This window comes from Scomber scombrus, chromosome 1 (assembly GCF_963691925.1).
Source record: "Scomber scombrus chromosome 1, fScoSco1.1, whole genome shotgun sequence".
Lineage (NCBI taxonomy): Eukaryota > Metazoa > Chordata > Actinopteri > Scombriformes > Scombridae > Scomber > Scomber scombrus.
The window spans coordinates 37,422,544-37,436,864 of record NC_084970.1 but is presented as its reverse complement, the minus strand read 5'-3'; the positions used below and the strand labels follow the sequence as shown (position 1 = coordinate 37,436,864).

At 41.3% G+C, this 14,321-nt stretch overlaps 1 protein-coding gene across 1 annotated transcript in view; it reads left to right on the top strand.

The window, feature by feature from the left end:
* Positions 1–14,321, top strand: part of LOC133998782 (NLR family CARD domain-containing protein 3-like) — a gene marked incomplete at its 5' end in the record, with an annotated part of 37,841 nt that extends 23,520 nt beyond the window's left edge. The window contains 5 exons of the mRNA XM_062437897.1: positions 11,298–11,471; positions 12,127–12,300; positions 12,777–12,823; positions 13,690–14,019; positions 14,122–14,321. Of these exons, the coding sequence (XP_062293881.1) occupies positions 11,298–11,471; positions 12,127–12,300; positions 12,777–12,823; positions 13,690–14,019; positions 14,122–14,321 (925 nt within the window). The remainder of the gene's footprint in view (positions 1–11,297; positions 11,472–12,126; positions 12,301–12,776; positions 12,824–13,689; positions 14,020–14,121) is intronic.

Sequence of the window (14,321 nt, the reverse complement as noted above, 5' to 3'; positions counted from 1 at the left end):
ATCACTCATAATACTGCAGTACTTTTACTGTAATACTGCATACTACATCAAGCTAAGATAGCAAGATAATATAATAGTATAAACTTCGCCACCATTTTGAGCCTGTTTGAACAGTGTAACAAAATATTATCATGAGACAGTACACACTTACGGCCACCAGATGGCGGTAAACCCCAAGAAGTGTTTCCAGTGAGGAGAAGTCTTCTTCTTCTACTGCTGCTGCTGCTGCTGCTGCACGGTCACTGTGATAAACTCACTGCCACAGCGGTAGGAGGGCTGGGATTGAGTTTCTACTGAACTGGGAATATCTTCACAAATAGCAAAAGATGTTCATTCAACGTTGAATTATAGTCAGTAAGGTTGACTTTTGGTTTGGTTTGAGTGTTTTTACTGTTGAAAAAATGTCATTGAATCAACATTAAATCAATGTTGATTCAAAGTGCTGGTTTTAAAGTAGAGAAGTGGATGAGACCATTTTACGGGGGGGGGGTCTCATATCCTAAATTAAGCACCATATGTTTTGAACAACAGATTGTGATTTTTTTTTTTATAAATGTGTGTAAATCTTATAAAGTTATATGTGTAATGTGTAATGAGTAGATCCTTAGATCCTAGAAGTGTTAGTAGTGTGCTAGAATAATGTATTACCACTATTTGTAATATGTGTAGCACTTAATTAGAGCTACAGCATTGTAATAATATGCTGCACTAAATTCTTCTTTTTAATCAGATGCAATTTTCCACAATTTGAGGAACAGCAGTGTCGGAGTCACAACCACTGTGTGGCAGCTGTCAGATGATGTGATGGTATCACACTGTGGTGATGAGTTTTGTAGCCGTGCTGCAGGTGGTGAGCTCTCATAGAAATGCAGACCAGATCCTAAGTTTATCAAACTTGTAAGAATTAAGCTTCAGAATGATATAAAGAGCGACTGAGGAGTAAAACAGTTCTCTGCTGTAAGTGGACATTTGATATTTACTTAAAAAATAAATTATTTTGTAAAGTTGTTAGTATCTCAAGTAGTAATAAAATGTGATATATTTATCATATTGTACTGCAGACATCTACCATCTACTCTGACATCTAACAGCATTTTTAAAGTTGTCATGAATTTCATATATCTTTGATTCTGAAGTTTAGAGCTGGTTTACACTAAACTACTGGTTCAGTTTAAACTACAGCGTCTGAGAACACAGAAGTGGGTTTAAGAGATCAGTTGATTTATTTTCAGACAACAGAGATTTCAACCTCAAACCACAGAGAAAATACAGACAGAGCAACCTGAGTCCTTTTTGGTTGCAGCAGTGTTTTTTACTTCTCTCCTCTGTTGTGACTCAGACGTTTTCTCCGTGTGAAGTTTGGTAAGTTACAGTTTTCAGTTATTTTACAGTAAAAAGTGTAAAAAGCAGAAAGTGAAGCTGCTGTTAGTGTTGAGAAGAGCTCAGCTCTCTGCTATGATGAATATGTTAAAGTGTGTTACATTGAGGTTGTTTTAACAATAACAAACAGCAGCAGTGGAGCTCTGAGCTGCAGGAGATCCAGGTGATAGATTACACTCACACACACACACGCACACACACACATACACACACACGCACACACACACACATACACACACACACACACACACACACACATACACACACACACACACACACATACACACACTCACACACACACATACACACACACATACACACACTCACACATACACACACACACACATGTATGTTATGTATTTGCTGACCTGTACCATTACCTTTTCTCTGATAGTAATATTATTTTCCAGTAATATTAATATTTCCAGTAACAGCTGATTGATGGTCACAATAAAAAAAGAATACTAACTTGCAGGTAATGTGCTGCTCTGTTTAAACTACCTGCTGTGAGGTTTTCAGAGCTCACCTGAGATTCTGCAGCTCTGTGCTGCTTTCAGTTTGTTGATTTGACACAACTCAGCAGCATCATTGTATTTTATTACCAGAAGGATGCTGTGAATGTTTCTAACACTCTTCAATGAACTGTTCCAATTTACATGCATAATGAAAAGGAAATTATATTACACATCATATATTGAATAAGAGAAGATGACATCACCAAATAATTCTATGATAAAAACCTTCCAGAGTAAGTTGTCTGAGAACTGTTTCTGTTCACAATGTTCTTTATCACATTTAAGGTCACTTTATTGAAAATTAAAAGGAAAATTACCTCACATTAAAAAATGCATTGTAACACTTTATGTCCTAAAGTTTGATCTTTTCATTTGCTTTTAAGAGTTTGCTGAAAATGTTGATATAATCAACAATGACCCCAGATAAATCGACTTCAATTTATAATCATTTCACAGTTTCAAAGAGAAAATAAAAATGATAAATTACTGATATTTCTCATTCAGTTCACACTGAGCTACTAATTAATAATAATAGCTGCTAAATGTTGTGATAGTTAGACATGAAGTTTTTATTATTTCAGATCAATATTTGAAGAGAGAAATGACTATTTGTGCTACAGGGCAGCTGGTTGTGCAACACTGAAACCAAACACTTCATGGCAATGTGAGAAAATCACAAGTTTAAACCATTAAAAAAGAAGTGAAATTCTAACAAAAACTCTAAAATCATCAAATACTTAGTGGTCTGAATGTGTTGATGTGCTGATGTCAGCTGAGAGATGACAGAGGGGAAAGAGGAACATGGATATTTTCAATCATGTGACACACAGATGTGATGCCATCATGTACAGAGTTGGTGTTCATATTGAAATGATCCTTTTGAAGCATTTTGGAGGTTTGGAGTCAGAACCAACATGCAGGATGTTTCACTTTGAGTTGTAACACTATTGTCTGATTTCTGAATCCAGTTAATAAATGTGTGTGAGCTCAATGTTCAAGCTTCAGTTTCAGAAAGCAGGATCAGTGAAAACTCTGAGTTTATTAATCCTCATATGAGGGGAAACTCTGCGTTTTCAGTTGTACAGAGCCAGTTTATTGTAACACTGAGCCAGTTACTATGGCAACATAGTAACTATGTGCTATTTTTACAACATAATTTTTGCAAACGTACAAATATATAATTTTAGTAGCATATTCATTCATTCAGTTTATTAAATGATGTAGTTTATTCTTGCGTCCTCCCAGAACTCTCTGCTTTCATTAAAAACAACAACAACAAAAATCACATCTTACACTGCGGTTGAAATGGATCCTGAGGACTTAAAAAAAGAAAAGCAAGTGAAGGTTTACAAACGGGACCCGTACAGGACTCTGCCTCAGCTTTCTTCCTGTCGGCTGGAGTGAAATTCAACTATTTAATTAACCTCAACCTCACACTAGAAGAATAAAGTAGCTGAAAGCTAAATTTGTCACCAGTCTCTAATTATTATTTTTTTAGATCTTAAATTTCTGCCAATTTACTTCAATTTTAAGTTATTTGTAGTTATTTTTATATTACTTATCATTTAATTATATTATTCTATTTTTAATTGCGGTTTCATATATAAATACATTTGTTATTGCTGATGTTGAGCAGCAGTCTGTCAGATGTTTGGATTTTCTCTCCATATGAAGTCTCCTGGCTGTTTGTAATAGATGATGGTGATGTCGTTCCTCCAGCTGTCAGTAGAGAGCAGATTTGATGTTTGTAGACTTTGACAGTGAAGTGATGATGAAGTGACAGCAGCCTCACATCAGATGGACTGATGAAGGAGAATCAGTAGTATCTTCTCTCTGTCTGTTTCCTCCATAGCTGAAGCTCCAAAGTCTCTGTGACTGGATGTGAATTCAGCAGCTGAACATCTTCCTTGTTGTAGTGAGTGAGTGCAGCTCTCCCAGCAGCTGTTTCTCTGCTATGGATCAGTGTGAGGACAGAGAGGAGGGAGTCCCTCCCTCTAAAAGCTCTCTGTGTGGGGAACATGACAGCCAGACCAAAGCTCAGAGGTGAGATGAGGATCTCTAACTGTCCATCACTGTTCTCCACTCACATCACTCCACCATCATTATTCACACTCACTGTCACATCTGACACTCAACTACTGAATAATAAGTCACAATAACTCAGAATGAACTACTAACTTTGTGAGTTAACAAAGAGCTCAACCACTGATTAGTCAACTAATCAACTAAGATGAGACAGCATCTTTCATCAGATGACATTTTGATGAACAGGAGAACGTTTCTCATCAACTGTCTTCTTACTGATTTTCATTCTGCTTTAAAACTTCAGCTGCTGACAGTCTGCTCAAAATTCATCTTTTTAAACTCTTTGATTTGTTAATTGTTTGTTTGTATCAGGATGCAGCAGCAGAGAGCAGACTCTCCTGAACCCAGCTGTGTGTCCATGAAGAGTGACGACTCTATGGGTCGTCTTATTGACATTAAAGATGGACAACCTGCTGATGGAAGGTAAGAATTTAAAAGTGAAGTTTGTTATTATCTGACTCTCCTGAGAAGATTAATCAATATATAGTTTCAGCAGTGACATCACAGTGTACACCTGTGCAACAGTCACATGTCAAAGAGTTCAGTGTTATAAGACACCAACATGGTGACTGTAGGTTTTTTGAGAATTAAGCCATAGCTTAACCCCCCTTCAGAATCTATACCCCCTTCTCCCGTAAACCAACCTTGTTTTTTTTACCAGCATATAACTTGTCTGACTTGTCATTCCAAGCGCCTGGACCTTTGTTTTGGGTTGGTCATCATCATTGGTTATAAATCCCTTGTTCCGTTTCACTTGTTGTTGAAACATGATTTTTACCTGGTTCCGTCCTACAAATCATTTCTGAAGAGGAACAAGCCAGAATGACGGTCCACTCAGGGTCTTCAGGACTATTTCTCTTGCACTGATTGGGATGTGTTCAAAAATGGATGGGGAGCTTTCAAAACAGGTGAAAAAGGAACTCAAGCTTGCCAAATGCACATAAAAAGACAAAGTTCAAAGCTTGTTGAGCAGTGGAAATTGACACCCTGCTGGTGAGGGTGTGAAAAACATAATGGGGATGCAGTCCAAAAAATATAAAATGTCCTTGAATGGGACAACAGACCTGGACCTTTGTAATGAACTGAATGTTTTCTATAATCGTTTTAATGCCAACGATTTTAATGAGGTTGTGTCTGTTTTCAAAAAAGTTGATTTTAAACCTCTACATAGTGTGTCTATTGATAAGTTAATGGTCTTGAAACTTTTCCATGTTTTTAAACACTACCGTGTAGACAGCAGATGTTTTCTACTTCATTTTCCACTTGCATAAAGTCCTTTGTCTTTGGAAGGACTCAGTAATTGTTCCTGTGCCTAAGAACAAAACCCCAAAAACACTTAATGACTTCAGGCCAGGGGCACTCACCTCTCTGGTCATGAAAACTTTTGAATAGGTGGTAAAGGATGCAGTTCTGGACATTGTGCAGGAAAGGTTGGACCCTCTCCAGTTTGCAGGGGTGTGGATGAAAATTGAAATATGTTTTTTAAACATCTTGAGTGTCCATGAAGAGTGACTGGTCTATGGGTCCTATTAAGTTTAATACTATACTATCTGCTGATCAAAGGTACCAATTTCACATCCAGTAATCAGAGCAGCATTTACAGGAGTTCATTTTGTCATCATGACAGAACATCTTTAAGAAGCTTAGTGCAGATTTGAGTCCTTAAATGTGATGTTTTCTCCACAGAGTTCAGCAGCAGAGCTCAGAGGTTCCCAGTGATCAGTCTGCACAGCAGCATCAAACACAGCTGGACTCCATATTTATGGTGTGTACATGTACTAACACACCTTTTACTATTAACTCCATCAACCACAGATGAAATACTAAAGTAGCATTCAGGTCCTAACAGTGTCCATGCTGCTCTGTTTAGACCAGCAGGCCTTCAGACTGACACATGAATCACATGTTGTGTTCTACCAGTTTAAATGAAATGTTCACTTTATCTTTCTGTTCCAGCTGCTGGAGGAGAACATCGTCACTTTTGTGAAGAACGAGCTGAAGAGAGTCCAGAGGGGTCTGAGTCCAGATGACCCAGAATGCTTAGAGAGCCAGAGTGAGGATGAGGAGGTGTTGGACGGTGAGGAGGAAGAGCAGAGGAGGAGCAGCAGAGAGGCATTTCTGAAGATCACACTGCACTTCCTGAGGAGAATGAAGCAGGAGGAGCTGGCTGAGCGTCTGCAGAGCAGTAAGAGGATTTTAACAGATTTAACATGATGGAGAGGAAATGGAGGCAACATGGGAGAGGTTTATATTTCAAACTCTGCTGTAAATATGCTGCACACATCTGCATCAGATCAGAGGCTGTTTGTCCTCCACTGATGAGCTGAATAAAACTGATGGAGGAGGAAAAACTACACAGACACACTTACATGTTCAGATTTCTAGACTTTCTGTAGGATCCACTCACTGATTTCATTTGTTGTTTGTTCATTCAGGAACTCGTGCTGCAAAGTGTCGACGTAAACTCAAGTCTAACCTGGAGAAGAAGTTCCAGTGTGTGTTTGAGGGGATCGCTAAAGCAGGAAACCCAACCCTTCTGAATCAGATCTACACACCGCTCTACATCACAGAGGGAGGAACTGCAGAGGTCAATGATGAACATGAGATCAGACAGATTGAAATAGCATCCAGGAAACCAGACAGACCAGAAACAACAATCACAGAAGAAGACATCTTTAAAGCCTCACCTGGAAGAGATGAACCAATCAGAACAGTGATGACAAAGGGAGTGGCTGGCATTGGGAAAACAGTCTTAACACAGAAGTTCACTCTGGACTGGGCTGAAGACAAAACCAACCAGGACATACACTTCACATTTCCATTCACTTTCAGAGAGCTGAATGTGCTGAAAGAGAAAAAGTACAGCTTGGTGGAACTTGTTCATCACTTCTTTACTGAAACCAAAGAAGCAGGAATCTGCAGGTTTGAAGAGTTCCAGGTTGTGTTCATCTTTGACGGTCTGGATGAGTGTCGACTTCCTCTGGACTTCCACAACAATGAGATCCTGACTGATGTTACAGAGTCCACCTCAGTGGATGTGCTGCTGACAAACCTCATCAGGGGGAAACTGCTTCCCTCTGCTCGCCTCTGGATAACCACACGACCTGCAGCAGCCAATCAGATCCCTCCTGAGTGTGTCGTCATGGTGACAGAGGTCAGAGGATTCACTGACCCACAGAAGGAGGAGTACTTCAGGAAGAGATTCAGAGATGAGGAGCAGGCCAGCACCATTATCTCCCACATCAAGACATCACGAAGCCTCCACATCATGTGCCACATCCCAGTCTTCTGCTGGATCACTGCTACAGTTCTGGAGGATGTGTTGAAAAGCAGAGACGGAGGAGATCTGCCCAAGACCCTGACTGAGATGTACATCCACTTCCTGGTGGTTCAGTCCAAACTGAAGAACATCAAGTATGATGGAGGAGCTGAGACAGATCCACACTGGAGTCCAGAGAGCTGGAAGATGATTGAGTCTCTGGGAAAACTGGCTTTTGAGCAGCTGCAGAAAGGCAACCTGATTTTCTATGAATCAGATCTGACAGAGTGTGGCATCGATATCAGAGCAGCCTCAGTGTACTCAGGAGTGTTCACACAGGTCTTTAAAGAGGAGAGAGGGCTGTACCAGGACAAGGTGTTCTGCTTCGTCCATCTGAGCCTTCAGGAGTTTCTGGCTGCTCTTCATGTCCATCTGACATTCATCAAGTCTGGAGTCAATCTGCTGGAAGAACAACAAACAACATCCTGGTGGTCTGAAGCGTTCAGAGACAAATCAACACGTTTCTACCAGAGTGCTGTGGACGAGGCCTTAAAGAGTCCAAATGGACACCTGGACTTGTTCCTCCGCTTCCTCCTGGGTCTTTCACTGCAGACCAATCAGATTCTCCTACGAGGTCTGCTGAACCAGACAGGAAGTAGCTCACAGACCAATCAGAAAACAGTCAAGTACATCAAGAAGAAGATCAGTGAGAATGTGTCTGCAGAGAGAAGCATCAATCTGTTCCACTGTCTGAATGAACTGAATAATCGTTCTCTAGTGGAGCAGATCCAACAGTACCTGAGATCAGGAAGTCTCTCCACAGATAAACTGTCTCCTGCTCAGTGGTCAGCTCTGGTCTTCATCTTACTGTCATCAGAAAAAGATCTGGACGTGTTTGACCTGAAGAAATACTCTGCTTCAGAGGAGGCTCTTCTGAGGCTGCTGCCAGTGGTCAAAGCCTCCAACAAAGCTCTGTAGGTGCACACAGAACCATAGGCGGGGGTTAAAAGTCCTGAATCTTTGAGGTTTTTAAAATAACTTAAACTTTGTGACATTTCCTATCAGTGTCTCTGACTGCACCAACAAATCATTGGAGCCAAAGTTTTAGAATTGTGGAAATATCATCTGTAGGTCCACCCTAACATTTTCATGTAGGGTTTTTTTTATTTCATGTTTAATTTATTCATGTCACCTCAGTGAGTTAGCTTATGAGCCAGGAGGGAAAATTAGTGAAAGGAGATGAGTTGATGAGGGGAGTGAGAAAGAGGTGAAAGGAAGAAGTAAGTAAAATGTGTGATGAACAGTCAGGAGTAGAGGAGTGGAGAATTGTTGAGAAGAGGACTGAAGTGGAAGTCTGGAGGGAAAGATGTACATCAAATGTAGCAGATTTGTCAGTTAAACATTTATTCTGTGAACTCTATTCCAGCAGAATATAACAATAGGTTTCAAGATTAGTGACACTGTTTACGCCAAAGTCCTACTCTACCTATGTTATGTAACTTAAAAATAGTAACATCCGAATATTTTGGCCTCTTTTTAGGTCGCAGGAGTGACAATTATCTATTATCTATTGTGTTATGATTTCAGAATGATGAAGACAGATGGAGAAATAAGAGTAAAGCCCAATTTCCACTGGGTCCGTCAGCGGCACGTTACAGCTGCGCCGCGGTCACCGGAGCTGATAGGTAACACTATAATCAATGAGAGTATTTCCACAGGGAGCGTGTCAGCAACGTCTCAGCAACGTCCCAGCAGCGGCTCTCCGCGCCGCAGCGCTATCAATCCGCAGCATTTCTATTTTTCACGGACACGTTTCTAACTCGCGACAAGCTCAACAGAGCAGATTGCACCAGACAGGAAGTCAGACACAGAATCGGCATAATAAAACTTCCGTCCCCTTTCAAAATAAAACACAATGCGCAGATCACAACCTCACATCCACATTATGTCATAACCGGTGGCCCCAGGTGAGCAGTCAATAGATCACAGGGTCTCGTTTCATGTCCGAGAAGCAAAGAAACCAGTTGTTTCTTGTTGTTGACTTTATACACCCAGTTCGCGGGATCTCGCGGTCTCGCGATTATCGCGTGATCTCGCGGGAATACTGCTGGCACGCAAGGCACCGTTCCGCTGCTGTAACGCTCCCGGTGTGAGTTGACGCTGGGCAGAGGACGGAGCTAAACTGTGGCGCAGCTGTAAGGTGCCGCTGACGGACCCTGTGGAAATCCAGGGTTAGGCTCAACGGGAGGATTTTTTTTTCTGGGTAATTTTTATGTTTTTCCAAATAAATGGGGGAAAAAATCTCCCCAAGGGCATGGTTTGGGCTCAGCCCTGCATGTTTACATTGTCTGGCTCCAACCCTGTGTGACGGGTTGTATCTGTCTGTGGTTTTTATGATGGATGTGTCCTCTTGTGTTTATGGTGCAGAAAGGACAGCCGGCCACACAGGACTTGCTCTCAGTCTGGTTCTCTTAACTGGTACAAAAATCAGCGACACACAGTAGTTATCCACAATGTTATGCAACTGCAATCATTCAGATCTGTGTAACGAAAAGTAGGAAAATTACTATCTGAAATAATTACTAGAAAACATTACGGCCGGGAGCAAGCCAGCAAGTGCATGGCTAGCGAATAAGCCTTAGCTTCACATGTAAATGAAACTATCACGCGTGGATAAAGTTATTATTTCTGCACATAAATGTCTGTAAATTTCCGGTTACATGCTAGTAATGCTTACAGTAAAAATACATGCTACTCCCAGCTTCAAAAGCCATTTCAAAACATTAAACATAGAAACATTGGTTGCAGCATCGCTCACATGTACTCACCTCAAGCTTGGGAGTATTTTCCTTTGCTGAGGCACATACTGTATGTAAAGAGGAATCCTATCTATGCAGTTGCGCTATTAATGCACCAGGTGGCTCCAAAACCATACATATGTAAGACAAGCATGTCAATTTTGTAGAAATTCATAATAGGTTATTTCTAACTCTGTTACACCTGCACAGAACTATCCAGATTAATATAATTTAAAGGTTCTATAGTTTTGAGCAATTTACATACATCTTTTTTATTACCAATGAGTGAATGGGTTGTAATGGAATTTAAAAATTGGGACGTTCCCGACTGACTGACTATGGACTGATTTGTATTTGTAAGACCACGGCTGGATGTTCTGCGAAAATCGGATATGACATTTTTTTCACACTCCTGAGTGCCTTTCCTCTGTCCCACTAACATCTACAAACCAGTGGCATCTCATGCAACCAATACTTAGCTATCTGTGTTGAAACACCCTGCAAATATTAGCTCTCTAGCTAATGAGACAGCTAGCTGCCTCTGTCAACCACAACACATCACACTACAAAACATGGCCACAATGACAAGTCGCCCACTCCAAAGCACACACAGTGGAAACATTATTTCATCAAAACAGAAGCAGAAAACAAGCTCCATTTCAATAACAGAACATAGTGAACCCATTTTGCTTTTTCTGTTGATAGTCCAAAGGTAATAGACACACATTTCATATGAAACCCCCCTCCCCAAATAACGTAGCCATTTGTTCCTCAGCCACAGCATGCTGAGCCTACTGGTGCTGGTTAACAGTTGGTAAACAAAGTTCACAGGTTGGGTTTGGTTGACTGATTAATACATCATTTTTCAGGTTGGGCATTGGATTGGCTCTTAGTGGCCAGGCCCCAAGCAGAAGGAGCCTCTGTGTGTTTGTGAGCGTGCACACATACAGCTGGGGGGAAGGGTTGACTGACTGGGAGTGAGACATGCTTCATAGAAACATGGTGCAAAACACAAAGTTAGAAATATTTTGTATTATTATGATTAGTGAAGCTGAAAAAAAGACATCACCTGCAGTAGGCTCATGCTGATGGAGTGTGAGCAAACGTCCAAGTGTGAGCAACATGATGCTAACTACAGGTCACTTATTTGCCACAAGTAAAGGAATTTCTGATTCTTACATATAGCACTTTTAATCTTTGCTCAAGGAAGAAAACTAATCTTTGCATTTGTTTTCTTTTGTTTTGCTGATTGTTCTTCAGGTTGAGTGGCTGCAACCTCTCAGAGAGAAGCTGTGCAGCTCTGTCCTCAGTTCTCAGCTCCCAGTCCTCTAGTCTGAGAGATCTGGACCTGAGTAACAACGACCTGCAGGATTCAGGAGTGAAGCAGCTTTCTGCTGGACTGGAGAGTCCACACTGTGAACTGGAAGCTCTCAGGTCATTTTAAGTACTATGTACATAAAATAATATTTTAGCTTTCCCCCATTTTCTAGTTTACATGAAGTAAGTTTACATACGTTTATAAAGTAAATAGAAAGTATAAGGTAAGTAAAACTCCTTTTATGCCAGTATGTGAGTAAGGATATTTGTTTTTATCATTTAATCATACATGAAAATATAGTATAATGGAAAGAATAACAGAAAATGTAAAATAGAGAATTACTGTCATGTCCCCTACATGCAGGTGAACATACAAAAAAGATTTGTTGCTCAGGAAATGTTTCAAATGATTCCACCAAAGTAAAAACAGAATGGCCTCAGACTAAACCCTGAACTTCAGCAGTTGCAGCCTCCAGAAGCAACATGTGCTTTCTCCTATTATTAAGCTAAAATATATCTGCATTAGGCAAGGCAAGGCAAATTTATTTGTATAGCACATTTCAGCAACAGGGCAACTCAAAGTGCTTTACATATAGTGCAAAAGAATAACATAAAAAAGGAATAACCCTAACCCTAACCCTAACACCCTAAGCACAGCAGGGGTTGCCAAGTGTAAAACACTCAACAAACAAAAAGGCCTGAAGGACAAAATACTGTTTATTGAGTTTAGAATCTTTTCAAGCTCATTAGATGAACTGTTGTGTGTGTTCAGTCTGTCAGGATGTCTGATCACAGAGGAAGGCTGTGCTTCTCTGGCCTCAGCTCTGAGCTCCAACCCCTCCCATCTGAGAGAGCTGGACCTGAGCTACAATCATCCAGGAGACTCAGGAGAGAAGCTTCTGTCTACTGGACTGAAGGATCCACACTGGAGACTGGACACTCTCAGGTATGGACAGACAGGTGGACACTCTCAGTTATGTACAGACAGATGGACACTCTCAGGTATGGACAGACAGATGGAAACTCTCAGGTATGGACAGACAGGTGGACACTCTCAGTTATGTACAGACAGATGGACACTCTCAGGTATGGACAGACAGGTGGACACTCTCAGGTATGAACAGACAGATGGACACTCTCAGGTATGGACAGACAGGTGGACACTCTCAGGTATGGACAGACAGGTGGACACTGTCAGGTATGGACAGACAGGTGGACACTCTCAGGTATGGACAGACAGGTGGACACTCTCAGGTATGGACAGACAGGTGGACACTGTCAGGTATGGACAGACAGGTTGACACTCTCAGGTATGGACAAATGGACAGACACTCTGACTAACTGAGGGACTCTGGTTCATGTTTAATGGTAGATATGAGTGAAGGTGTATGAAGCTGATTGTGTCTTTGTCTCTTCCTCCAGGATGGACCATGGTGGACTGCAGAGACTGAAACCTGGTCTGAGGAAGTGTGAGTGTGTTTTCAGTTTGATTCATGAGAACTTTGAGAAAAACTGGATGAAATAAGTAAAAGAAGTGAAAAATGATGGAAAATGTGTTTTGGTAGAAATGGGTGTGGCCTAAACTGACTGTAGCGACTATCCTGGCAACAAATTAGCCAGTCGGCTGGGTCCGGGATGGGACTTGTTTTTAACACACTTAACTGGATGAATGAATGAATGAATGGAGGAAATGAATGAATGTCCACAGTGACGTCCAAGGTCGGGTGAGATTCCCATTTATTACCGTCACATTCAAGCAGAGTTATTGGTAAAAAGTTTATGGAGTGATTTGACTAAGTGTGATGGTTCTGGCTGGTAGAGAACGGTGTCTTTAGGAAGCGGTAACAACTGTGCAGTCTCCCCGTCACCCATGCATTAATTGGCCGCCCAGTACACCTGAGCCTAAATACTTATTGCACCCATCATGACCCAAACCACCACCCTAATCTGCACTGTCACCCAGTGACAACTAGAAAATAAACAAACAAACAGACTGAAAATAAGCAGACAAATAATGGCTCCTACACTGACATTCATCTTGAACCAATGAATCCATTAATGTGTTGAATTTACTTTAAGTTAAGCATCAGATGCAGGTGGAATTAAGTTTAATGTTGAATTTTGTTTGAAAAATATTCCCATCAAAAGTTTCACTTACTCTGTATGTCCAAAGCTTTCAGTCACATCTCATGGTCTTCCTCAGTGATAAAGTGTCTCAGTTGTCATGGAGATGGTTTAAGTTTGAATGGTTTCATTTCAGTGATTGTCAGTAAAGTAGTTAATAAATCAACAGATGATAAACTGCAGTTGTATTGTGTCTCGTTCTCTCCATCAGATGCCTGTGAACTGGAACTGGATCCAAACACAATGAACAGAAAACTCAAACTGTCTGACAACAACAGGAAGGTGATATGTGCGAAAGAGGAACAGTCATCTCCTGATCATCCAGACAGATTTGATCATTGGCCTCAGCTGCTGTGTAGAAATGTTCTGACTGGTCGCTGTTACTGGGAGGTCGAGTGGAGAGGAGACGTTTATATATCAGTGAGTTACAGAAGAATCAGCAGGAAAGGAAACAGTGATGACTGTCGGTTTGGAAGGAATGATCAGTCCTGGAGACTTTACTGCTCAGATAAGTATGGTTACTCTGCCTGTTACAATGACAGAGAAGCATCCGTCTCCTCCTCCTCCTCCTCCTCCTCCTCCTCCTCCTCCTCCTCCTCCTCCTCCTCCTCCTCCTCCTCTTCCTCCTCTTCCTCTTCCTCCTCCTCCTCCTCCCTTTTCTCCTCTGTCTCTAACAGAGTAGCAGTGTATGTGGACTGTCCTGCTGGCACTCTGTCCTTCTACAGAGTCTCCTCTGACACACTGATCCACCTCCACACCTTCAACACCACATTCACTGAACCTCTGTATGCTGGGTTTGGAGTCTACTGGCCTGGTTCCTCGGTGTCTCTGTGTCCTTTGTAA